The sequence below is a fragment of the Fundulus heteroclitus genome, chromosome 1, assembly GCF_011125445.2.
Source record: "Fundulus heteroclitus isolate FHET01 chromosome 1, MU-UCD_Fhet_4.1, whole genome shotgun sequence".
NCBI lineage: Eukaryota > Metazoa > Chordata > Actinopteri > Cyprinodontiformes > Fundulidae > Fundulus > Fundulus heteroclitus.
Window position 1 is genome coordinate 43723946 of NC_046361.1, and position 26385 is coordinate 43750330.

The 26385-nt window shown below is 44.2% G+C and overlaps 1 protein-coding gene across 21 annotated transcripts; it reads right to left on the reverse strand.

The window, feature by feature from the left end:
* Positions 1-4549: 4549 nt before the first annotated feature.
* On the reverse strand, positions 4550-24126 carry mecp2 (methyl CpG binding protein 2). 21 transcript variants are annotated; one of them, XM_036143842.1, is made up of 8 exons: positions 24014-24126; positions 11040-11229; positions 10750-10958; positions 10463-10656; positions 10232-10356; positions 7907-10052; positions 7811-7876; positions 4550-7774 (listed from the first exon to the last, which is right to left on the reverse strand). In XM_036143842.1, exons 1-8 carry the CDS (start codon positions 24043-24045, stop codon positions 6978-6980), a joined length of 3759 nt encoding a protein of 1252 aa, XP_035999735.1. In that variant the 5' UTR covers positions 24046-24126; the 3' UTR covers positions 4550-6977. The 21 variants fall into 21 exon arrangements, with proteins under 21 accessions (XP_035999735.1, XP_035999774.1, XP_035999775.1 ...); XM_036143881.1 differs by having other exon boundaries at positions 4550-8172; positions 8521-10052; XM_036143882.1 differs by having other exon boundaries at positions 4550-8014; positions 8369-10052.
* Positions 24127-26385: the final 2259 nt, after the last annotated feature.

Genomic DNA, 26385 nt, shown 5'->3' on the forward strand with positions numbered 1-26385 from the left:
AGAGGTGTGTTAAACTACGGCTCTGCTTCCTGGTCCGGACCCTGGGTTGTCAGCATATACATCACTGTATAAACTATTTAATATAGTTGATATTGCTGCAAATGTACATTCTCCAAAGAATAACATGAAAAAACAAAGTCATCTTTTTGTGGGGGTTGTGCCATCAGGCCAGATTTACCTCCTCAGTGAAAGGGTTGGGTACGGTAATGATATGCAGCTCTGCCTGTTGTCTTCTCTCTGATTGGCTACAACCATATTTGCGTCGGGGTCTGGAGACTCTGGGTGTTGCAGTCTGGTATTCGTCCACTAATGCCGTCAGCAGCATGGTGGCTGCGTGAAGGCAGGTGTTTCCCATCCAGCCTCATCAGCAAAGGAGTATTTTAGGATCCTGCCTGCTGTTCTTCACCTGAGTGTTAACAGGTGTGGTGTGACTCTAGGTGTCGGTCTTGACTGTTAGAACCATCAGCCTTACCTTGTGTGTTCCTACTTCCTAGGTTACTCCTGAGTACTGGGTTCTGCTCCAGTTCGGTTCCTGGTTCCAGAGTTTCTCACACAAATTCAAGTTGTTTCTTTGGACTCACCTGAGATCGAGCCCTGCTCACCCTCCATCGTGTTCCTCATACAAGCCTTAACGGGTCGGACTCACCTCTCTCTGGCTGAACCAGACTCCCAGGCCCCACTCGTTCCTCCCTGGCTGTTACCATCACCTCTCCAGCTAACCTCCAAATATTCCAAGATCCATCGACACTTATTAACCTCACCTGTCATCTCCTGTGTGCAGCTGAAGACCCGTTTCTGTGTTCCTGATTCCAGATTGATTACTCAACCAATCAAATAAACTTAAACTTTTCCCTTGTCTACGAAGTGAGTTCTGCATGTGGGTCAAATCAGTAAAAACCATTACAATTTAGGAGAAGAAGCAAAACGTCTTCAGAATAGAAGGCCTATTATGTTTTAAACCTTTTTATTTTATTTTTTTTAATTGATCATGACCTGGATGACTGAGAATCTTCACCAACAGATCATATTATACTCCCAAAGCCACAGAAAAATGACATTTATTGTCATGCCCCTTTAATTCCATCTTAGATTCAGTTGGTTTCGCCCAAAAAATATGCAGACCTTCCTGATTTTGTCTCTATACTTTGAACCTTGTGCTGACATATATGGCATTGATTGTGGGAACACATTTCCTCATACCTCTGTCCTGTCTGACCATTTTTACCATACCTATGAGTTTAATCTAACCTTGTAGACAATCTATTTTAGCTTCCCTTCATCGGCTTCCTGCTAAATCAAGAATAGAATTTAAAATTCTTCTTCTAACGTATAAAGCCCTTCATAATCAAGCTCCATCATATATCAGAGCTCTGATTACCCCGTATGTTCCTAACAGAGCACTTCGCTCTCAGACCGCAGGTCTGCTGGTGGTTCCTAGAGTCTCTAAAAGTAGAATGGGAGGCAGATCCTTTAGCTATCAGGCTCCTCTCCTGTGGAACCAACTCCCAGTTTTGGTCCGTGAGGCAGACACCCCGTCTACTTTTAAGACTAATCTTAAAACTTTCCTTTGTGACAAAGCTTCTAGTCAGAGTGGCTCATGTTACCCTGAGCTATCTCTATAGTTATGCTGCTATAGGCTTAGGCTGCTGGAGGACATCAGGGTCTATTTCTCTCTCTCTGCTGAGTTCTCCTACTGCTCTCCAATCTGCATTGTTTGTTGTTATTTCAGCTTTTACTTCATGTTCAATAATACCGTTGTGTGAAGAATCCTGAGTTTAAGAACAACAGAAAATTAAATACAGCTTAAGATTTAACAGCTATTGTCTTTTATTTAAATAATAAAAGGCAACAGCCTATTAATAGAAACATAAGTTATTGCTGCTTGTGTTTTTTACTATAAATATCATTCATGTTTCTAAGACTTAAATATGTTTGTGATTAGAGATGCAGTTAGATGGAGATCAATGTGTGAAATCAGAACTGTTAACAATTTTTAAAAGCAGAAGAGCTTCAGACTGTTCTAACCCAGATTGTACCTAAAGGTCTGTGTAAAATCTTAGAACCCCTCATTCAGAACACGTGGAACGTCGGACAACCGGATGGTTGGTTTGTTGCAGATGTAAAAGGTGGAACTCTGCAACAGCCGTGAAGATGAGCAGCAGGAAGTTGTGTGGGTGAGGAAGAGAAGTCAAACACTGAGACCAAGGACATGTCAGGGACAACAAATGGTTTTAGTTAGAAAGAAAAATAAGAAAACAGGTAAAAACTAGTTTTTTCTACAGCGACAGTGTAATCTGGAGTTTCACTGAATTCGAACCAGAGTAAAAGCAGAATATTCATCCTCAATATTAGCAACTATGAAGTCACCACACACATTATTACTACTAAGGTCTAGAAACACAACATGGCTCGGCTGACATGGTGGCTTCTGGCAAGACGCACAATATTATAATCATTATTATTAATATAGGCACTAAACTCTGGAACATGCAATATGGTGGCTGGTTACTGTAGATTGTGCCGGGTCAAGTCCTGTGGAGTGGGCCCAGTTACAGAGGAACGTTTCTGTAGTGGGGTGCAGCAGATGGGTCGCTGCGTACGTAGAGATCTTTGTACCCTAAAGTGAGCACGGGACTCACAGCGGGCCAGGTCCGTCGTGTCCAATATAAAGACAGACTGGGAGGTTCAGGTCGGAGAGTCACAGGGTCCTAACAGGAAGTCTCAGGAGCCTCACTTAAATAAACGTCACAGTTTATTTCCTGAAAGTCTGCCATTCATTTAAAACCTGTTACAGTTCCTCACTCCCACTACGTCTGGAGACTTTACTGATGTTCTAGAGTGTAATCATCCAGAGGCTCGCTCAGGTTCTGCCGTTTCATTCCTGTTTAAATTTAAAGTATGACTTATAGAAGGGATTACACTGACAACTGGAACAGAATACTGAGAACATTCAAGACTCACCATCCACAGAGCTCCAGCCTGAACCTTCAGGGGAGTCTCCCTATCAGAGCAGGTTTCCAGGTACCTGAATGGCTCTGGTTCATCCAGTCAAAATGATGGTGGTTTAGTTAAAAGCCCACAAACAACCTTGGTTTCTGGAAAAGTTCCTGGCAGTAATCCAATGTTTTCCCTCATTCGATGGAGTTCCATGTCTCTAGACTATGGATGAGGATTTTGTGAACAGTTTGTCTCATATGCAGTATGGGGTTCTGAGCATGCTCCGTTTGGAAAAATTGTCCAAACAGACCTGCTACTCTTAACCAGGGGTCCGTTCTCAGTACGTCGCTAACTCAGTTAGCTGGATTTGATTGTTGACGATTTGGCATGATCTTGGATTGTTTGGTTCTTCGAAACTCATCCTGGACTTGTTGTCATAGCAACATGTGCGCCAGCTTAAACCTGCTCGTGAGCAGGCTTATTTCATGTAAACAAGATTAGATCGCAGCTTTATAAGCGGAGGAGATATGAAGTCTGCCGTAGCCATGTCCATTTTTACGACAGCAACCTGTTGCTGAAGGTGCAAGAATAATTTTAGAGCTTTATGAATTAATCACGTATTGCGCAATAGACAGGAACCTTTAGCGCAGCGCGACAGTGTAATTGTATAGAGATTTTCTTGGTGGCTGTTATAAACAGACAAACACATCATTTAACAGTGGCTTTTAAAGAGGAAAAAGTGGTGTTAGAGCCATAAATAGGAAATATTTAAGTTATTTGTATGATGGTTTGCTTTTTATTTTTATCATATTCAGTAAGAAGATTTGTTCAGGCCATTTTATTGTGAAGTTTAGTTTACTTTGAAAGGTTAGCTTCCTGTCGAGCCGTATATTGTATTAGAAAAAAAAACTATGGATGGATTATCTAGACACGGAGCAATACAGTTTTACCCTGTAAACTGTGGATGACTTGGAAAAGGAAGAACTTAATTTTTTATAGATAAAGAATTTTTTTTGTTTAAATTCCCAGTTTGCACGTGTTCTTTACTACCAGCGTCTAAGGAATGACACCGAAATCTGGATCTCTTGACATAACAAGTGGCTTTTTAAAATAAAGTATAATAATTAAAGGCTACCATTTTGTAGAATATTCTTGTATTTCACTTTTACTTGTTCCCATGTTCTAGTGGGTCCCGTGGAGGCTCTGACATAAAAGAACAAAGGAAATATGAAATTATTAAAATGCAATAATTCATACTGTAGAAAGTGATAGAAACATCTACCATGGACAGTATTTACGCATTAATTTGTCTGCTACTGTTTGCCGGCCCTCTCTCCTGGCTTTAACAGACTTTGAGGTGTTCCCTGTCGTTTTAATTAATGACTCAAATTCATCATAACCTTCCATTAAAGCTCTTGTTCTGATTGGGAGAAAAACTGTGGGTGTTCTTTGTTCATGCTGAACAGCCAATAGCAGCGTTGCTGATCATTGTTTCTACTATCGATACATTTCCCCTTTTAAACAAACGCATGAACGCGCAGTTGTCTCAGATAACTCAATCCAGCCATACTAATCGTAAACAACAGGTGTGTTCGAAGAACCCAGTTAGCCGGATCATGATTAGCCGGATGAAATCATCTTGGATGTCTCATTTGATCTCGGATGTTTTTATCAACGGACGAAGAACGGACCCCAGGCCAGCCAGGTTGACAACATGCACCACTCTAAGTTCTGCACTTTGTCAATCTGGTTCTGCTCCCATTGGACCCGTCTGGGGAAAAGATGGACATTCAGGAGAACTTTCCAGCTGATTGGGCGAAGCGACGCCTAGTTCCCGCTTGCCAAAGGTTGGTTTTAGCCAATCACGGTATCGTGGATTCTTACAGCTACGCGTGCGTCCTACTGGGCTGCCATGTTTGTGTTGGTGCGGCTGTGGGCTCAACTGCAACGTGATTGGCTCGAACTGTTTTTAGTTCAGACACAAACGATTGAAGCTGGAGCGGTACAAGACGGATTCTTGTGTGTTTGTGAACGCACAAATTCCAGGAGAATTCATCTTGCAGGCAAGGTGAGTTTTCTCTGGCTTTGGTTGAGCTTTAAAACTTTTGGGGTTTTAATTCTCTCTCCTGTCTCTTCCCACGGGCTTTGTGTCCTCATGAGTCTTGAAGACCAAACACTGGGTCTTGATTTTAAAACTCCAGAAAAACTTTATGTGCCACACCCTGCACTGAATGATGGAAGATTTAAAAGACTTAATGAAAAACATATTCCTCACAAACGTCAGAGATATTAGCCCAACGATGAATAGGCAGAAAGCAAAGACGATTTCTCTGCAATTACAATATTCAGAGTCTGCAAGGGTTTCCTCAATCATTCTGCCTGTGTTGCAGGTCGTCTTTGGTGGTGAGAATAGGCTGCTGGTCAGACGGTCACTCTGAACAACCATAGACCAAACATTACTGCTTAAGACTTCCTGCTCGTTCTGTCTGCAGTTTAGGACGTCTGAAACATTGCACTATGTGAACTCAGCTTTAAACCTGAAGAGGAATCGGCGTGTAAGGACTCCACATGTCATCAGCAACAGTCCTGGTACAGACTCTGCCAGTGATCCAGATGAGGAGGAGCAAAGGGAAATCAGGTTGTAGGTTAAGGACTGTTACCAGGTCCATTTTATACTGTTTTATGTTGTGGATCAGTTCTGCCACTTTAAGTCCGGTTAAACTCCAGAACTAATAAAATCATTTAAAGATGTCATGAGTGCAGCTTATAGAGGATCCTGACACCGCCAAACTGTGACTCTCTGATCTGAAGTGGAAGCCTCACAGTTCTCTCTGCATCTGCACATCCAAGTCCGCCTGAACCATTTTCCTTATTAGACCTGAACCTGGACCATGACCGCGAGCCAGGTTGGCCTATGTGTACATGGGCTGTGGTTGAAGGCCTGCAGGGTCTCTGAGCGACATGCAGGGGGTTGGTTGTATAAAGTTGACATGTGCAAACTGTTCCAGACATCTGACATAAAGACACATTAAGAAGGGGTCCTTTTCCACACATTCAATTATTAAAATAACTCAAATAAAGCTACTGTAGGCATGGGTTTGGTTTGATATCAAAAGTGCTTACATTAGAAACAAAATATGAGTGAAACAAACAAGTTCATGAAGACCAGTTTAGGAAAAATCCTGGAAGAACTGGCTGAATTGGAAATGTTGAAACTCCAATGAGCGACTTCTGTTTTCTACCGGATTCATTGGTTCCTAAATCAGCCGAGAGAAATCCTGAACTCTTCAGTTTTGTGGCTGTGAAGAGTTAGGGTCCTAGCTAGTTCCAGATTCACGGCGTATCTAGGGAAATCTGGAAGAGGGTCGAGAACTTTCTTACATTTCATGTCAGGCAAAATGGCAATAGGCCAGGGTAAGTGCAAGAACTGAGAACACTAATGAAAGCATCAGCTCACTTTGGGGTTCATGGAAAACATTGAAGAAAATAAACAATGGAATTTCTAAGAAACCGATTTAAGGTGCAAAACGCCACTCGGCATCCCCTTGTAGACTTTCCTTTGAGGAGTGGTTTGAGAAAGGGACTGTCAGTCAACATGGGTCGTGTTAGAGTCAGGGCCATTGTTAATATTACTTTTAAAGCTGTATAACAAAGACAAATGAATGAACTACTAAATAAAAAACAGGTTATATTCCGGAAGCAACATTTTAACAGAGTAATGTGTTGTTAAGCGTCAGTTTTTAGTTCCAAACTACTCCCCACCTCCCTACGGAGACTAGCAGGATGCAACAGCTGCCTTTAGATTATATACACACACACTTTTTTTCCTTTTCGTTTGTTGTTTTCTAGAAAAAGACACAATTCGTTCCCCTCTCGAGCAGTCGTTCAGTGCCAAGCTGACTGTACAGTCTCCAACTTTACAAAGAGAACCCAACAGTAGAAGTTGGGACAGTCCTTGCAGCTTCTGTCTGAAAACAGAACAAGATCCATATACCTCCGTCAAAGCCCGGCCAACAGCCTGCCTTCCACCTGACCACTGATCAGCTCACTCTTTCACTGACAGCTGTTCGTGACTCTACAGTTTCCTCACAACTGGGACAGGGGACAGTGGACTGTGGGACAATGTCTCTGAGCTCCTTGTTATCACCTGGTGCCTCTGGGTCCATCCTCAGTCGAGCCCTACCATCTGCTCCAGGCACAAGGCTGGACCCTGCTACTCCTGGAGGTCCTGCTGGCACAGAGCTGGAAGGCCTTGATGTGCTGTTTGACCCTCTTTCGCCTCCTAAAGCCTCTCTGTTGTCTGAAGCTGGGGCCAGCTCCCTTCTGCCCTCCATCCTGGTGCCCTCCACGCTGGCCTGTCTTCTTCGGAACTGGCTTTCTTGGGCAGGCCGTGTGGTGCTCAGGTCCTGGGGCTGTTCACTCTGGTTCTGCTGTGCAGGGATGAGGTTGGGCTGGGTTTGACTGGATGACGATGATCGATGAGAAAAGAGGTTCTGCGCATGCAGCCTTGTGTGCTGAGAGGAGGACTGGGGATGCAGTTGTGTTTGAAAGCTTTGATAGCATGGTTGTGTGTGGGACTGGGAAACTGGTGGCCGTGACTGGGTGTGAGATTGACTGGGCAGGGCTCTGTATGGAGTTTGGAGATGGTGTTGCGAGGTGTGCCTCATATGTGTCTGAGGCAGCATCGCCTGGCCAGATTGCAAGAGAGGATTATGTTGAACAGGAGCTCTGCTCTGTGGTTGGCCTTGACCTTGTGTTGGTGTCCTAGGCTGGGGTTGACTGCTCTGTGGTTGGCTCTGATTTTGTGTTGGTGTCCTGGTCTGTTGTTGACTTTGACCTTGTGTTGGTGTCCTAGGCTGGGGTTGACTTTGACCTTGTGTTGGTGTCCTAGTCTGTTGTTGACTTTGACTTTGTGTTGGGGTCCTAGTCTGTTGTTGACCTTGTGTTGGTGTCCTAGTCTGTTGTTGACTTTGACTTTGTGTTGGGGTCCTAGTCTGTTGTTGACCTTGTGTTGGTGTCCTAGTCTGTTGTTGACTTTGACTTTGTGTTGGGGTCCTAGTCTGTTGTTGACTTTGACCTTGTGTTGGTGTCCTAGGCTGGGGTTGACTTTGACCTTGTGTTGGTGTCCTAGTCTGTTGTTGACTTTGACTTTGTGTTGGGGTCCTAGTCTGTTGTTGACTTTGACTTTGTGTTGGGGTCCTAGTCTGTTGTTGACTTTGACTTTGTGTTGGGGTCCTAGTCTGTTGTTGACTTTGTGTTGGGGTCCTAGTCTGTTGTTGACCTTGACCTTGTGTTGGTGTCCTAGTCTGTTGTTGACCTTGACCTTGTGTTGGTGTCCTAGTCTGTTGTTGACTTTGACTTTGTGTTGGGGTCCTAGTCTGTTGTTGACCTTGACCTTGTGTTGATGTCCTAGTCTGTTGTTGACTTTGACCTTGTGTTGGGGTCCTAGTCTGTTGTTGACATTGACTTTGTGTTGGGGTCCTAGTCTGTTGTTGACATTGACTTTGTGTTGGGGTCCTGGTCTGTTGTTGACTTTGTGTCAGGGTCCTAGGCTGGGTTTGACTTTGACCTTGTGTTGGGGTCCTAGTCTGTTGTTGACTTTGACTTTGTGTTGGTGTTCTGCTCTGTTGTTGACTTTGACCTTGTGTTGGGGAACTAGGCTGGGGTTGACTTTGACCTTGTGTTTGTATTCTCCCTTGGGATTGAGACTGTGGTTGCCTCTGGATTCTTGTCTGTGAATGAGACTGAAATTGGGTTGGAGTCCTGGTTTGGGATTGTGACTGAGGTTGTGTCTGAATACTTGGCTGCGATTGAAGCTGGGGCTGAATTGATGTCTGAGGGTGGGATTGTTTAAACTGGGCTTGGGTATGAGATGAATGTCTAGGTTGGATTTGAGGCTGGAGTGCTGTGGGGGACTGGGCAGGTGATTGTGGATGCCTGGTTTGAGATGGCTGAGAATGTAGAGTAGGTAAGGACTGAGGTGGAGCATGTAAAGTCTGATGCTGGCTTCGATTATGGGCTGTGGAGAGTGTAGGCTGTGACTGGGCTGTCTGGTTTGTAGACAATGACTGACTGACGGTTTGGACTGGGGGTTGCTGGGGCCATGGTTCAGCCTGTAAGTGCCCGGTGGGGGACGACTCGGGTACTTGCAGAATATGGGTTTGGGATTGACTGGGTAATTCGGTATGAGGACAGGAATGGGACTGATGTGGTGATTGAGGGACAGGTTGCACAGATTCAGGAGGGGGCTGAGGCACAGACTTTTGGTGTGGTTTGGGGGGTGTCTTTTGTTCAGAGGTTAGATGAGGCACAATCTGGGGTTCGACGTGAGGTCTGGGTAGGCTAGAAGGTGGTTCAGCAACTGGAGGAGGGGGAGGCGGGTGATCTAAGGGTGAATCAGAGTGCTGTTGGTGGCGATGATGATGGTGGTGGTGATGATGGTGTTTATGAGGTTGTCGTTCCTTCCTTTTGTGGCTTTTCGAAGGGATGATGCTACTGCTACTGCTGCTGCTACTCCTTGCACCCCCTCCTTCATCTTCACTAACATCCATGACTTTGCTTCCTCTATCTCCAGTTTCCCTTTTTTCCTTGTGCTTCTGGGCCTTCTGGGCCTTGTGTCCTTGCAATTCACTTTCATCCAAAGTAGAAGGTTGTTTCTCCAATTGGCTTCCAACAGAGGATGTGGACTTTGGATCTGAGCTTGGACCTCCCTCCACTTTACCTCCCTCCTCTTCTGCTGTACTGGTGCTTCCAGTCTCAGCAGTTGTAACCAATGGAGCCTGAAAACTCTCCATCTCTTCCACAGTTTCTCTTGTTTTGCGTTTTTTGATTGGTAGGGCTGTTTCCTGGACTGAAGGTTTAGTGGAAGACTCCTTTGCCGCTCTCCGTTTGGCTTCAGCAGCCAAGATGGCGGCTGCAGTGTAGCTTGCAGCTGTCGAGCTACCAGACAGTGTGGTTGAGGATGTGGACGCAGCAGTGACCAATGATGCTGCAGAGGTTGATCCTGGTTTCCTCCCTCGTTTTTTAGGAGCGGCCTGAGGTGGAGGTGGAAGTTCCTGCTCTGATTTTCTCTTTCTGCCTGGACGGGATTTGGGCACTGCGGTAGGTGACACTCCCTGCAGGGGGAAGACCAGATCATTAACAGCCATACGTTTCAATACTGTTATTGTAGAGATGATCACAGACACAGTGACACAGGTCGATTTTAAAGCTTAGCCTTTAAAGCTTATGGAGGTTACTAAAAAATGTGGTATCAGAAAAATGTCCAGGTGATGGACTAAACAAGTAGCCTTACCTTTGATGTGGTTCCAGAGGACTCAGCCTTTCCAAAAGGCATTTTAACCAGCAGTTTGCCTGGAGTCTTCTCAACCACTCGCTTCATGGCCACACCCTCAGTGGCCTGACGCATTTTTCCACTCCCTACACAAACAGAAGAGATGAACACAGAACAACTGCAAAACCACTTATGAAAAGCTGTTCACATTTTGGTGACTCTTAAGTAACTTCTGTATCCCTGTCGCTGTACCTTTAGGTCGCCCTCGGCCTCTTCCTGATGGTTTCACCACTTTCGTTTTTTTTGGAGGACGCTTTTCACGACGGGAAGGGCTTCCACGGCCAGTGACGGTAAAATCAAAATCATTTGGATCAGTCTTTGTGTCACCAATCTTCTCAAAGTAGGCAATGAGTTCCACTTTTGAACGAAATGCCTTTCCCTCTGAGCTTTACAGAGCAAAAACAACAAAGTGTTATTGGCATATGTGATTTTACTCTCGTGCTTCATAGGAAACAATCGTCGTGTTAATCAGAACTTACTTGATTAGGTAGACATCAAACTTCCCCGCAGACCGTCCAGACTTCCTCTGTTTCAGTTTGCGGGTCCAACCTTCTGGCAGTGAGGGATCGTCATACATTGGCCCTCGGTCTCGAATGACGGACCGCCGTTGTCTGGGAGATCCAGCAGACTCACTGCCAGCTGCAGACTCTGACCCTTGCTCCGAGGGTCCTGCTACAGGCTCTAACACCTACATGAAGGATGAATAAAAGCTTCTGAAGATCATTGTGGGTGCTATCTTCTTATCTTCAGCTCTCCACGTGTTCTGTACCTGGCTTTGTGAAGCCACCCCCATCTGTGGCTGGTCACTGGCAGCTTGAGATGTGGTCAAGGCCAACGTCTCGGTTCCCTGGTCACCTGGGCGACGCTCCCTACGAGGCTTCTTTGTCTTACTGTGTGACTTGTCTCTCTGTCTGGTTGAAGGCTGGGAGTCTCCCTCTTCACCTTCTTGTCCCTCCTCCCTGGAAAAAATATGATCATGTGTCTGTTAATATTGCATCTCATCATCTCAACCTGAGATCACGAATATAACTTAAAGGCAGTGTAAATATAAACTTTTGTCATATTCTGGTTTCAGCTAACTAATAATTCTTGATTCTACTAACAGACAGTACTGCAAAAGGTATTTACCCCTTACTGATTAAAATAAATAAATCCAAACGCACTGTGAAAAGCAATTACTGCGTAAACCCAATAACTGACGGTCCCATCCTTGGCAGCAACAGCTGCCATCAAGTCTTCAACATTGCTGTGGAGGAATTATCACCCACTCTGCTCTGCAGAATTGGTTTAATTCAGACATCGGTGGCTTTTAGGGCATGAACATGACGCCATGTTGTATTGCAGCTTTTTGTTGTGGCTGTTAGTAGCATCCTCTGATCCTTTCCTGTCCCCTGTGTCTGATCCCCCGCCATGGTGCTGTGTTTATGTTACACAAGTTGCCTGCTCAGCGAACGCCTGGTGTTTTTGCACGTTTCTTTGGCAGTGTCACTGCAACACCAATGGTCCCAGCATTCCTACTACAGCCTTTTCAGCTGTGCTGCGTCCTCTCGACTGGACATGTGTTGTATCTTAATTGTTTATGAAAACAAACTGTGTTTGACTCTGTGTGGATAAGAAATTAATTATGCTAAACCTTTTGTAGCGGTGACCAAACGTTAAGGATCAATGAGCTACTGCTCCACTGTGGGTGTAATTTGAACATAAGCAAAAGAAGGCAAAATAACTCCAATGTTCAAAACTTGAAAGCTGTGCTTTACAGTTTATCCAGTTTGGCAAGCAATAAATAAAGATCCACTTTTCTATTGTTCTGCTGCTTCCCCTGCTCTGGTAGAAAACCCGTAGGTCTACCCCAGTGCATTCTGGTCCTATACCAGTCTCTTTACTATTAGAAATGGCCCCACAGTTCTTTCTGGCTGACTTACAAAAACAGACTGACACAAAACAAAAAATGTAATAAATATTGTTGTGCAATCAAGCCAGGAAAAATCAGACTGAGTTGTAAACAAAGAAATTTGAGACCTTTCCGGGCACCGGGGGTGGGGGGGCTCATTGCATAAAGACTTGCTGTCCACAGAAAACGGCTCTCATTTCCCGCTGCTCGGGGGAGCGGCATTGGGGAGAACACTCTCTTCTTCCCCCGAAGAGCGGAGGACCTGACTGGAGTTCAAAGAACTGCAGGCTGGATCGAAGCTAAGTCTGCAGTCTATCTTCTGCATAACCAGACGCCAGAGTAATAGCCGCCTGCCGTTGCTGAGTTAACCAGCTTTTCCTCAGAGTAATTCACTGGCAACAAGACGCTCGTCGCCACAACCAGAGACAACAGGAGAGGTTTGGCAGTGAAATAAACAGGAAAAGTTAAATGGTTTATTTAGAATGGTTTACTTAATGGGGTTTCACAGTGTTAAAGCTTGACTGAGCTAACGGGCATAGCTCCCGCTAGAATAATGCTATTAGCTTCCAGATAACATTTCTTTCAACTACAGTTTGTTTTCAACATAAGGCATTATGTTTGTTTCATTCAATAGTGTTATGAGCATTATTACAGCATTAATAAGCATATCTAAGATTAATGTCAATTTATTGTGTTCTTTGTTTTTTTTTTGTGTATACATAATTCCTTATCTTATTTTTATCTTAATTTTGCTTAGTAGTTTTAATAAAGTTTGACTAGCCTTGTAGAGAGGATTTGTTGATTGAAATATAGTGTTAATTCAGATAAGCAGAATTTTATAGTGATGTTCTCTGTTAATAAATTCTTGAACTCAAAGTTGTCACTCCTTTACTCTATATGTGTGCAGAGTTTGGTGTTAAAAGATCACCAGAGCTCAAATCATCCCTTTCAACTATTGTCCTGATATCAGCTGTTTGGGCTGATATTCACCAGACAATACCTGACAGGCAGAGTTATTTGTTAAATACTAAATAACTTAAAACAGTGTAATAGCATATTAATTGGCGTCCCTGGGTGGGCGATCATAAACAGTTTGCGCTGCAAACATATGAGAATTATCACCTGTGACATTTTTAGACGATTGAAAAAAAGTTAACTACATGTTAAGTGATGATAAACTGTACTACAAAAAGCTTAAATTCAAATGCTTGAATCAATAAAGTTGTTTGGTGTAACCAACAGCATAATAGTCGATTTAACTGTAAAGTTAATCTTACTGTCTGAACCAAATGTTGTTGCACATCTGAGTCCAGATGCTGTGACTTATCCTCATGTTTGCATAAACCACAAATTCTTAAATGAAAAGTCCACAGTTATGCATTTTCAAAATTAACTACCGGTCCAGAGGAGTTAGATGCTCAAATATCTAACCTAAGAGCCTCTGCATATTCGTCTAATAAGACATTTTAAGAGCTTGTTTTGTGTTGTATAGAACAACATTGTTTCCAGATTTAACTGCTAGTTAATCTGAGGTCCCATCCTGATGGTGTGGGCAGAGGGCGCTCAGAAAGCTAAAGGGTAATTACCCTTAAAAGAAAGGTGAGGAGCATAAGCTTAAAACGCTAGTAATTCATAAGAAGGTCAAGCCTTGCTCTAAATGGCCGACTGTGGCTTGATGGGTTGAGCAGTCGTTTGACAATCAGAAGGTTGTGGGTTTGATTTCAGCTTCCCCTTGCCACATGTCGATGTGCCCCTGGGCAAGGCACTTAACCCCAAGCTGCCTAGCGAGCTGCGTCTCGGTGTATGAGTGTGTTAGTGAGAGCGACTGGGTGAATGTGGCTGTAGTGTACAGCGCTTTGGGTGGTCAGCATGACTGGAAAAGCGCTTTATGAGTTCAGTCCATTTATCATTTTTACCATTTAAATGCAATTCCTAAAGCTGGTGCTACAGAGCTAGTAATTCCTAAAGGTTTAGCATCGTAACACTGAAACCACAGTGTTGTCATAAGCCGCATGTTGAACGGTCAACTTGCGCACCTGTTTCTACACACACACAAATAAGTATTTGCAAAATGTACCTTTAAAGATAAACGTACATAAACATAAAAAGCTTTTTAATAACTTGTTTGTTGTTTAGTGTTAGTAAGATGGAGCCAGAACGTCTCACATCTGAAGCTACAGCTGTGGGTCTCTCTCTCCTGCCAGAGAAACCTTCAAACTATAATGAGTTCTTCATAGTTAGGGTCAGTTCTCTGCCAATCATGAACTCGGAATCTGTGGACGAGTCTTCTCGTCCACAGGAGCCCAGTGACTCTTTGCTGTTCCAGATCATGCTCATTGCATAAAGACTTGCTGTCCACAGAAAACGGCTCTCATTTCCCGCTGCTCGTTGGAGCCGCATTGGGGAGAACACTCTCTTCTTCCCCTGCAGAGCGGAGGACATGACTGGAGTTCAAAGAACTGCAGGCTGGATCGAAGCTAAGTCTGCAGTCTATCTTCTGCATAACCAGATGCCGGAGTAAGGACTCTATCTACACCGAAACCAGCCTTGTGATTTTTCTCAGCTGTTGCAGGAAAGCTTACTCGAGACGGCGTGGATCAGTCTCCTCGTCTGCAGCCAGGCTGAGCTGAGAGGAGGGCTGATCTGAAGTCGCCCACTGCAATCGGCACAGGCCCCACAGGAGCAGCTAGGCCGGGGAAGTCGAGCAAAGGTCCCGCTTCTACAGACCGAAGCTCCATTAAGCTTTAATGGAGCTTAATATAGCAGCTAGATGGCATGTACAGAGCTTTGGGTGGTCAGAATGACTGGAAAAGTGCTAAATAAGTTCAGTCCATTTACCATTTTAGTTTGAATTTGACACAAAAATTGCTCCATATTTCTTACTTGAGGCAAGGGGGGGGGGGGGAATTCAGCTCCTGTCATGTTCACAGCATTTGCCTCCTTCTCCTACTATATTTTTTACATTTTATTACTAGGAGGAAACTCTACCAAATAAAGTTCTTGCCTCCACTTCAGACACTGAGATCTCTATTTCATATGCAGTGAAATTCTTCTCATTTTTGCCTTACTGAACGTCTTTGCCACGGTTACTTGGACACATGGTGGGTGCCTTCTGGTTATTGATACCACTTTGTATATTTATTTGTAGGTGGACTGGGGGCGGTCCATGCGGTTCCTGCAGCTGCGCTAAATTTTCTGCAAATCAGGATGTTTAAAGGGAAGGTGTATGGTGACACAACTACACACGGTTTTATACAGCAGAAGTTTTGGTGAGCTGCAAGTTTCTACATTTCTCGCTACCACCAACATTTAGTATGAAATTTTGAAATCTGAGCTCCCTTTTCACTTGAGGCCCCAGCCACCCTGGAGTTCTGGATCTCAATGGGTCTTTTATCTATTTAAATAAAGGATTAATTAAAAATACATTTAAGATAAAGATATAGTCCATCTTTTTTTAAATGTACACAGGTACAAATATTCATTGTGCTACCTTTAATGTACTGAATCATGGAACGTTTTGCCGTCCAAGGTGGCGGCTCAAATCATTGTTGTTTCAGGCTACTGCCGGTGTAACGAGTTCCACTAGAAGCACCTTTTACAAAAGGATCTAAAGGATCTACGGCTTCTATACGCTCTTTATCTTTAACATAGAAAGTACTTGCTTTTAAATTATTAAGCACGAAATATAGCAAATAACTCATCACTTACCTGTAGTTTCCCCATTATTGCATCCCAGGATTGCCAACTATTTGCTACTATAACTATTTATTATTCACAATAATTTGCGTATATCTGAAGAAATTGCGCCGTATTTTCCCAACGGTAGATGAAAACTTTCTATAGGTTCTAAACTTCTTCATAATTCACAGTAAATATATCCACACGTTGAAATGCTTGCGACAAAAGGCCTATTTGGAGCACGTCTGTCATCAGCTTAACGTTTATTTAGAACCAGCTTTATTTGCCCAGTATGTGGATGAAAACGAGGAACTCTGGATGGTACAACGCTCATCAATTTAGATCAATCATGCTCCGACATTAAACCCATCTAAAGTATATCTTCCATCAAACACAAATTACACTGACTTTATAACGACTTTGTCTATAATAACTACTTTTCTATGTTGTCTTAAAATGTTTTATCTCCCATTAAAAAGCTTCAGCCCTGCAGCAACTATTTCATTTTGACTTTATAGTTTTTGTGATTTGATGATTTGTTATACTTTTCTGCTAAAGAAACTTTTAAAAAGTTATAACTTCATCAGAATGTCCTGTTCTAGCCAGTTTCCTGTCCTGTTCTAGTGGTCCTTGTCCTGTTCTAGCCGGTCCAGCGTGTTCTCTGAATAAAATTTGGTTCTGGAAAGGCGCTACATCTAGCAACACAGCAAACCTGACGGGTTGGGGTGACCAATCAGGTTCCAGGGGTAGCAGGTGCCACCATGTGGCCACGCCTCTGCCAGTCGGTCTGGCAGCGGTTCACTCTGAACCTGGTTCTGGTTCTGCTGGAGGGTTTGTCCTGTTGGGGAGTTTTCCTCTCCACCTTCGCTACGTGCATGCTTAGTATGAGGGATTGCTGCAAAGTCAACGACACAATGTTGCCAACAGATCTGCATATGGTGTGTGAATGCGTGCACGTTAGCGCCTTATGAGTCCAGTCCATTTCCAAAGCCAGCCACTGTCCACCGTGGCTCCACGCTCCTCCAGGAGGAGCGACGGCTGCAAGAAAGTCACCTGCTGGGTTTCCTGAGAAAACTGACACAACCAGGCCCGTATTCACAAAGATTCCTCAGACTAAAAGTAGCTCTTAGTGGCGCCATTTTAGGGAAAACCACCTGAACAGAGACAGCTGATTGGCGGATCCTCCACCTGAACAGCGGTTCTCAGATATTTTCGTTGAAGAATGAAACGGTTTCAGCCCCCCAGCCCAACAAAACGGGTCAGAAACTAAACTTTTATTGTTTTCTCTCTTAATGCATTGAAACCGTCACTCTGAAGATGACCCAGAATCACTTTTACATTTTATAACAGTTAAATACGTTTTATAACAACAATTAGAACTGTTCAACATCGCTACATTTTATAAACTATGTGATATTAACAACAGTCTAAAAGATTTTTAGCCTGCCACGTCCCAGCAGTCAGAACAAACCATGAAACTAAACACAGCAGCTTCTCTCTCTGGAAAGACGACACGTTAGTTTTAGCTAGACAGGAACTTTATCCATAAAACAGATGTAAAATAGACGAGCAGAAAATGTGCTGAAAATAATATCAAGCAATTAATATTAAAGACAAATTACTGTTACATTAACTTTTATACTCTTTCGGGAGTTTATTAATGTTACTTATCAACATATTTTCACAGCTACATTAATGCAGTGAGGCTGTTGTGCTCTGAATAATTAAAAACCAGTTCTGGTTGCACTGATTGTCATAAACCTTTAGTATTTAATAACCCTCAATAAACACAAATTCAAACCACAAATTAAGACCTTCACAGTAAATCATATGAACACATAACCAAAGTTATACTAGATTTAAATCAGACTTTTTAACCACAAGGGGTTTATTTCTTGAATAAAGAGCCTTAGTAAAAAGTACTTTGTTCAAGTGTATTACAAGTATACTTATTTCATACTTAAAATGAGTACTTGATGTTTACTTTTTCTAAACTATATTTTATATACTTAAAAGTATAGTGGCGTATGTTTTTCATTAGCGTAGTAGACTGCTGCCAGTCCTTGGTAACATGGTGCTGTAATCAGCAATGGCTTGTTTTCATCGTCCTGCACAGCTTTCTTGCATTAGTACAGCTGAGAGAGACGTAGGTGTTTCCTGTTGGCTACATAAAGGTAAAATTGTTGTAGTTTGGCAACACCTGCATCTCTTGTTTCAGTGTCTCTAAAGCTATTGTGGCTTCAGCTGACCATCTTAACGCTGCTTTCAGCGACTGATTTCCCTGAGTGATGCTGTTCCAGTCCCTGAAACGTCGTCATGTCGCCCACTGTCCGTGGATTTGGCGCTTCACTGACACCTTCCAGCTGAGAAGGTGAAATGACGATAATGGCGATGGTTCCTTGTGATATTTGCCTTCCTAGGTAATCTACCTGTGGCTGACAATACTGTAGTTTTTGCTTAGAGACCTTTTGTCCCACTTCTGCTAATCTTTGTAGAGCTTTGAGTCCCGATGACAGTCATCTGATGTATTTCCGCAGATTAACAAATCATCCACATATTGTAGCAGAGTGCCGTTAAGATCAAGCATCCAAGCACACTCCTTTTTGCAAAGTGTAGTATATCACATATCAGTTTGAAAGCATCCTGTTAAACCCGGCTAACATAATGCTAACTAGGTGCTAATGTAGAGAATAAGCATGAAACAACAGCTGTTTACAATGTTTAAAATCAACTCACCAACATATAAGTCAGAAGTAATCTGATGGATTTAGTTAGATTTCTAGCAGCTTTTAAGGGGAAAAGGTCCCTTCCGGTTTCCCTGAATAAAAGTAATTTAACAAATGGTAAAGCTCTCTAGTGGAGTGAAAGGAGAGCGTTCTACACGTTGCTCTGAGGATTAGAGAACCTCTTCCTACTGCAGCTTCAGACCAAACGGTCTGAGAAGAAGGAAAAAGGCCCCTGTCAGTCCTTCGCCCACTATTTGAGAATTACTAGCCTAAAGAGAGGAGGAAATGACAACTTAAACTTCTTTTACAATCATGCAATTATTAATATGCAGATAGGATCAATTTTATTATCCCCATAAAGGGAAATTCATTTGTTTCGGCAGCCCGACAGTTTAAGGTGCGACTCTATACATAATTTTATTGAGGATAGTTAATATCAATAAAATATTGAATAATGCTGAATAAGGAGGAGAAATGTCCAAAGAATATCTAAGAGATGATTGGCTGATGCACCTGGACGGAGAGAATATCTAAGAGGTGATTGGCTGATGCACCTGGACAGAGAGAATATCTAAGAGCTGATTGGCTGATGCACCTGGACAGAGAGAATATCTAAGAGCTGATTGGCTGATGCACCTGGACAGAGAGAATATCTAAGAGGTGATTGGCTGATGCACCTGGACAGAGAGAATATCTAAGAGCTGATTGGCTGATGCACCTGGACAGAGAGAATATCTAAGAGGTGATTGGCTGATGCACCTGGACAGAGAGAATATCTAAGAGCTGATTGGCTGATGCACCTGGACAGAGAGAATATCTAAGAGCTGATTGGCTGATGCACCTGGACAGAGAGAATATCTAAGAGCTGATTGGCTGATGCACCTGGACAGAGAGAATATCTAAGAGCTGATTGGCTGATGCACCTGGACAGAGAGAATAAGAGGTGATTGGCTGATGCACCTGGACAGAGAGAATAAGAGCTGATTGAGTGTTTCCTGTCCTGCATGATGAGGTGAGCAGCCTAACGGTGGTCTAGGTGTGCCTGCATGATGCATCTCCTCTCCTCATCGCTGCACGCAGCGCTTCTCACCAGGCGGCTGCAGAAAGCACCAAGACGCGCAGAGAACAACACGCACTGACCTGCAGGAAGACGCTTTAAAGTCCCTGGATCTGCACCGGCACCCAGGGACCAGTTTACCTGCCAACACTCCTCCCAGAGAGCTGCACAGGTGCGCTGCCCTTTGCTTTTCCCTTTTCTCTCCATTTCATGTGGCTTATTTTGCCAAATCCAACCGCTTGATAGCAGCAGGATGCTGACAGGTGAGAGCGCGTTAATGGCAGACAGGTAAGGTAGTAAAACCACTGGAGGGTCAACAAGCACATCAGAGTAATGACCAGGATGGAAATAAGCTGCGTTCAAACATTTTCATGCTGTGGGACGATCTAAATGTCATCATCACCACGCATTTCTTCATCCAGGCTAATCGCTTTGCTCTCCTTTCTTCTTTTCCATTTTCAGACTTTTGACACGTCCTTCAGCAGATTGGGCCCATTTTCAGACTTTAGACGCGTCCTTTAGCAGATTGGGCCCATTTTCAGACTTTAGATGCGTCTTTTAGCAGATTGGGCCCATTTTTAGGCTTTAGACGCGTCCTTTAGCAGATTGGGCCCATTTTCAGACTTTAGATGCGTCTTTTAGCAGATTGGGCCCATTTTCAGACTTTAGACGCGTCCTTTAGCAGATTGGGCCCATTTTCAGACTTTAGACGCGTCCTTCAGCAAATTGGGCCCATTTTTAGACTTTAGACGCGTCCTTTAGCAGATTGGGCCATTTTCAGACTTTAGACGCGTCCTTCAGCAGATTGGGCCCATTTTCAGACTTTAGACGCATCCTTCAGCAGATTGGGCCCATTTTCAGACTTTAGACGCGTCCTTTAGCAGATTGGGCCATTTTCAGACTTTAGACGCGTCCTTCAGCAGATTGGGCCCATTTTCAGACTTTAGACGCATCCTTCAGCAGATTGGGCCCATTTTCAGACTTTAGACGCGTCCTTCAGCAGATTCGGCACATGTTTAGACTTTAGACTCGTGCATCAGCTGATGGGGCCCATTTTTAGACTTTAGACGTGTCCTTCAGCAGATTGGGCCCATTTTTAGACTTTAGACGTGTCCTTCAGCAGATTGGGTCCATTTTTAGACTTTAGACGTGTCCTTCAGCAGATTGGTCCCATTTTTAGACTTTAGACTCGTACTTCAGCTGATGGGGCCCATTTTTAGACTTTAGACTAATCCTTCAGCAGATGGGGTCCGTTTTTACACTTTAGACGCATCCTTTAGCAGATTGGGCCCATTTTTTGAATTTAGATGCGTCCTTCAGCTGATGGGGCCCATTTCAGACTTTAGACACGTCTTTTAGCAGATTTGGCCTATTTTCAGACTTTAGACGCATCCTACAGCAGATTGGGCCCATTTTTAGACTTCAGACGCGTCCTTTAGCAGATTGGGCCCATTTTTAGACTTTAGATGTGTCCTTTAGCAGATTGGGACTATTTTTAGACTTTAGAGGCATCCTTTAGCAGATTGTAGAGGCATCCTTTAGCAGATTGGGCCCATTTTTAGACTTTAGACTCATCCTTCAGCAGATTGGGCCCGTTTTTACACTTTAGACTCGTACTTCAGCTGATGGGGCCCATTTTTAGACTTTAGACGCGTCCTTTAGCAAATTGGGCCCATTTTTAGACTTTAGATGCGTCCTTTAGCAGATTGGGCCCATTTTTAGACTTTAGAGGCATCCTTTAGCAGATTGGGCCCATTTTTAGACTTTAGACGCATCCTTTAACAGATTGGGCCTATTTTCAGACTTTAGACGCATCCTTCAAAAGATTGGGCCTATTTTCAGACTTTAGACATGTCCTTCAACAGATTGGGCCCATTTTCAGACTTTAGACGCGTCTTTTAGCAGATTTGGCCTATTTTCAGACTTTAGACGCATCCTTCAACAGATTGGGCCCATTTTCAGACTTTAGACACGTCCTTCAACAGATTGGGCCCATTTTCAGACTTTAGACGCATCCTTCAGAAGATTGGGCCTATTTTAAGACTTTAGACGCGTCTTTTAGCAGATTGGGACCATTTTCAGACTTTAGACGCATCCTTCAGAAGATTGGGCCTATTTTTAGACCTTAGACGCGTCCTTTAGCAGATTGGGACCATTTTTAGACTTTAGACGCATCCTTCAACAGATTGGTCCCATTTTCAGACTTTAGACGCGTCCTTTAGCAGATTGGGACCATTTTTAGACTTTAGACGCATCCTTCAACAGATTGGTCCCATTTTCAGACTTTAGACGCATCCTTCAACAGATTGGGCCTATTTTAAGACTTTAGACACATCCTTCAACAGATTGGGCCTATTTTAAGACTTTAGACACATCCTTCAACAGATTGGGACCATTTTTAGACTTTAGACGCATCCTTCAACAGATTGGGACCATTTTTAGACTTTAGACGCATCCTTCAACAGATTGGGCCCATTTTCAGACTTTAGACGCGTTCTTCAGCTGATAAACGAGACTAAATAAGTTGGACTTGGAGCAGAGGTCTTATGTGATGTCACTCAGAGGTAGGCTGAGAAAAAAAGATCCACTGACCAGAACCAGAACCAGGTTCTGCAGATGGTCAACCACATCTGAAACTAGTTTGGCTGTTTTACAATAAAAATCTGGCTGATGATTTTAAACGGATCCAGATCCAAACGATAACAGAAGTTTCAGCATCATGGTTTCATTTATTAAGGATAAAGATCTCTCCAAACCAACCGGGTTCTGTGTAGAAAGTATTCACGCCCCAGACCCAATGGGTCCTCCCCTGGCAGAGGCAGCTGATGACTGGTTCTGAGTCTTTAACATCACTGTGGAGGAGTTTGGAGCCACACTGCTGTGGAAGTCCTCCAGGTGCTGAGGCAGCAAAGCAGGCCCACACCATGACACTCCACCACCATGCCTGACTGAAGGTTCTGATTCTGAAATGCTCTGGGTTTTATCCAAGTGTAACAGGACCGGTCCACTTTTGTCTCGTCATTCCACAGGATGTTTTTCTTAAAGTCCTGATCATCAAGATGTGTTTGGAAAATATGAGACAGCCCTTTGTGTTCTTTTGGGTCAGCAGTGGTTCTGGTCCCGGTTCGGCCCATGGAGGCCATTTCTGGCCCGTCTCTCTGACCCAGTGAGGAGGTGAGGCCTGCAGAGCTGTAGATTTGTTCTGCCTTCTCTTGGAACCTGCTGGTTGAGTCGTTGACGGGCTCCTGCAGTAGTTCTGGTGGGTCGGCCTCTCCTGAGAAGGTTCTGATCTGTTCCATGTTCTCTCCATGTGTAGATAATGGTTCTAACTGTGGTTCTCTGCAGCCTCTATGTCTTAGAAATGGATCTGGAACCATTTCCAGACTGATGAATATCAGATTTTGATTGTCATCTGTTCTTTCTTTAGATCGGGGCAAAAAGTTCTGGTTCTGAGATTGTTGGGCCTACTTGGTGTTTTCAGACAGGTTGTGTTTAGGTTGGTTTGGATCTTTTTTCCCTAATAATTGATTTAAAAAAGAACTGGATAGATCTGTTGGGGGTGAATACTTTTCAGCCACTTGGTTTGTGAGCGCAACAACCCGATAGAACCCGTCCCAGAATTTCAAAGGATCTTCAGCTTCTTTGTCTGAGCCTCAGATTCAGCTGCTGCTGGTTCTGTTCCGTTTATACGGTTCTTTGGAAACTTTTTTACCATAAACCGGACCTGATGAGCAGGAAGTCTCTGTGATTGGACGGATCAGATTTTTCTGTGGGCCAATCGGGTCTGTGTGTAAAGTTGGTTCTGAACTGGTTCTGAATAAATTGGACCCTTGTTGTTGTTGCTGGTGCTGAGGCTGCGGGTGAAACAGCTTCTACCGGAACAGGAAGTGAGCTGCTTACACACTGAAACCACAGGGGGCACGCGCGCTCACGTACGCGCGCGCTGCTGCTCAGCGGCACTCCGGCAGGAGCAGCTTTCTCGCTGCTAGCGCTGAGCTACCTGGTGGGGGGGGGGGGGGGTAACCCGGGTCATAGAGGAGCGCGTGCATGTGCGCGTACTCGCAGCAGCTAGCCCGTTAGCCGTGACGGAGCTGCAGCCCCGCAGCCTCCGCGGTCTCCCCGGAACACCCCCGCTGCTATGTCCGGCCTGCGCGGCTCCTCCCCGGGCAGCGCGGAGCCCGGAGCGGCCCCGCGGAGCTCCGACAGCGGGGCTCTGAGGAGCCTCGATCCGGGCTGACTGTGTGACGTTATTCCCGCTAACCCCGCTCCGCGGAGACGGCCCGGGGAGGAAATCTGCGCACTTTGTGTCATAAAGCTGTGCGGAGGAAACGGCGGCGCTGAAGCTGAGCATGAAGCCGTGAAAAGGGAGGATGGAAGATAAAAACACTTACAGTCTGTCCGCTCCGCGCTCCACGGCGGCCATTTTTATTTAAATAAATAATTTTATATTAAAAAACTCCAAACATCTCCGTTGTACTCCGTCAGTATCAAAACACCGCGAGATCTCAGCCCACAGCCGCTCAGCCAAGCAGACATGGGCGGCGTAATCCCGCGAGAGCTGAACCCTGTGACGGAGCAAACTGAGGCGTTCAGGGACCGCTCGGGAATTATCCTTCCCTCCAGCTGCTTCCTTCAGAAATCAGCGGGGATGTTCTTCCTTCACCTCCTCCAGGGCTTCCTCCATCACTCTGCTCCGGCCTGCCTCCTCATCTCCACCTGCTCCTCCTCTGAGTGACCTCAGGAAGAGAAACTCCTCCAGCTGCAGAACCTCTGCTGGTCACCTGTCTCCCTCCCAGTAACCCTGTGGAACCATCCGGCCGCTGGGAGCCGCCTTTAGTTTCCAGCTGTCATCGGCACAGACCTCCCACGGTTCCGACACGTCGTTTCAAACCGCGCGTAAAGTTCTGTTCTGGACAAGTTCGAGCCCAACCTGGACAGCCCAGCATCCTTCACCGGACACGCATCAGTCAGGGTGGTTACAACTCCAACCGACCAATCACATTACAGCTGTCAAAACACCTTTTCAATATAGTTTCGAACATTTTGCAGAAAGTTGTTGTTTATTTTTGTCTTTTATTTTTTTGTTTCCGGTATTTTGTCTCAACCTGAGTTTTTAGACCTATATCAGAATAAAAATAAATATCCATCCATCCATTTTCCAAACCGCTTAATCCCTCATGGGGTCGCGGGGGTTCTGGTTCTATCTCCAGCGTTCACTGGGCGAGAGGCGGGGTTCACCTGGACAGGTAGCCAGTCTGTTGCAGGGCAACACAGAGACAAACAGGACAAACAACCTTTCACACTCACACCTAAGGACAATTTGGAGAAGCCAATTAACCTAACACTCATGTTTTTGGACTGTGGGAGGAAGCCGGAGTACCCGGAGAGAACCCACGCATGCACAGGGAGAACATGCAGACTCCATGCAGAAAGACCCAGGGGTGTACTTGAACCCAGGACCTGCTTGCTGCAAAAAAAAAATTAAAAAATAAAATAAAATACATTATTATTATTATTATTATTATTACCCCGCGACTCCATGAGGGATTAAGCGGGTCAGAAAATGGATGAATGGATTATTATTATTATTATTTAGAGTCCTCTGTCCGTTTGTTGCAGTACCATATTTAAACAACAGATGGCAGCAGAGTCTATTTAGAGTCAAGGTTTGAGGTGGAGCTGGTACCGTTTCTGGAACTGGTACCGTTTCTGGTTCTGGTACCATTTATTTGCAGTAGGAAGGTTCTGGGCTGTAATTGCGCCCTGGGGTTTTCCTACATGCACTTTGCATGTTCTCCTCTACACGCGTGTAGAAACTGCATGTTCTCTACACGCGTGGGTTCTCTGCGGGAACTCCAACTTCCCCACTGTCAAAAAACACGTCACTGAGGTGAGCCGCTCTCCGAGGAGCGTCCGTCCTGACCGGTTCTGGGTGGACCCAGCATCCCCCCGCCCAGTGCTGCTCCAGATGGACCCCTGACCCACCAAGTTCCACAGGAAGTTCCACAGGAAGTTCCACAGGAAGTTCCACAGGCAGAAGAGATATATTCTACATAAGAGAAAATCCGTAAGGATTGGGAGGAAAGGAAGTTTGGGCCACTTAATGGACACAAAGTGATATTTTAGATTATGCAGCTTTTAAAAGAAGATTTAGTTTGACTGTCCACAGAAACAGGTTAAATCTGGTTAAAGCAACGGTTCAGTTTTCTGATGTAACTCCCGTGTTTCCCTCTCTCTGTAGAGATAAATACAACTTTATGGATTCCTAATGCAACTATAAAATGTTAAGAGAGCATATGAATAATGAAATTTTTTCTTTCCCAGTAAAAAGAAATATGTCAGTAAACACGTCTTCAGAAACGGACGTCATTAGAATCAGAACCAGATTCTTCTCATTTTACAGGTCCGAGAGTGGGGTTTCTTTGGGCAAATGAGAGTTTAATGCTTCACGACACCGGCTTATGGTTACTGTGACCGAAAGGGAAACATAACCAAAAGAATGTTAATTTTACCAAGCTTTATTGTATATAAATAAAATACAGGTGCCAATATATAAAATGTAGCAGGAATATAAGCATACAGGAAGTGAAAAGAAAACAAAATAAATGCAAAGTTGTTAGTCCACCCTCACAAGTACTCAAAAAGAAAAACAATCCAAACCAGGCAGACTAACAGAAAAGAAAATCAAACTCTAAAGGACAGCAGGAAGCAGTGACAACCCTGTCAAAACAAAAATACAAAATTACCAAATACTCATTAAAAC

Coding starts and splice junctions, on each gene's coding strand:
- mecp2 (XM_036143779.1), bottom strand. CDS start 24,045: ATGGCCGCCGTGGAGCGCGGAGCGGACAGACT. Junction 10,959..11,039: donor GGGTGGCTTCACAAAGCCAG/GTACAGAACACG, acceptor TCCTTCATGTAG/GTGTTAGAGCCTGTAGCAGG. Junction 10,357..10,462: donor AGGCCGAGGGCGACCTAAAG/GTACAGCGACAG, acceptor CTGTTTGTGTAG/GGAGTGGAAAAATGCGTCAG.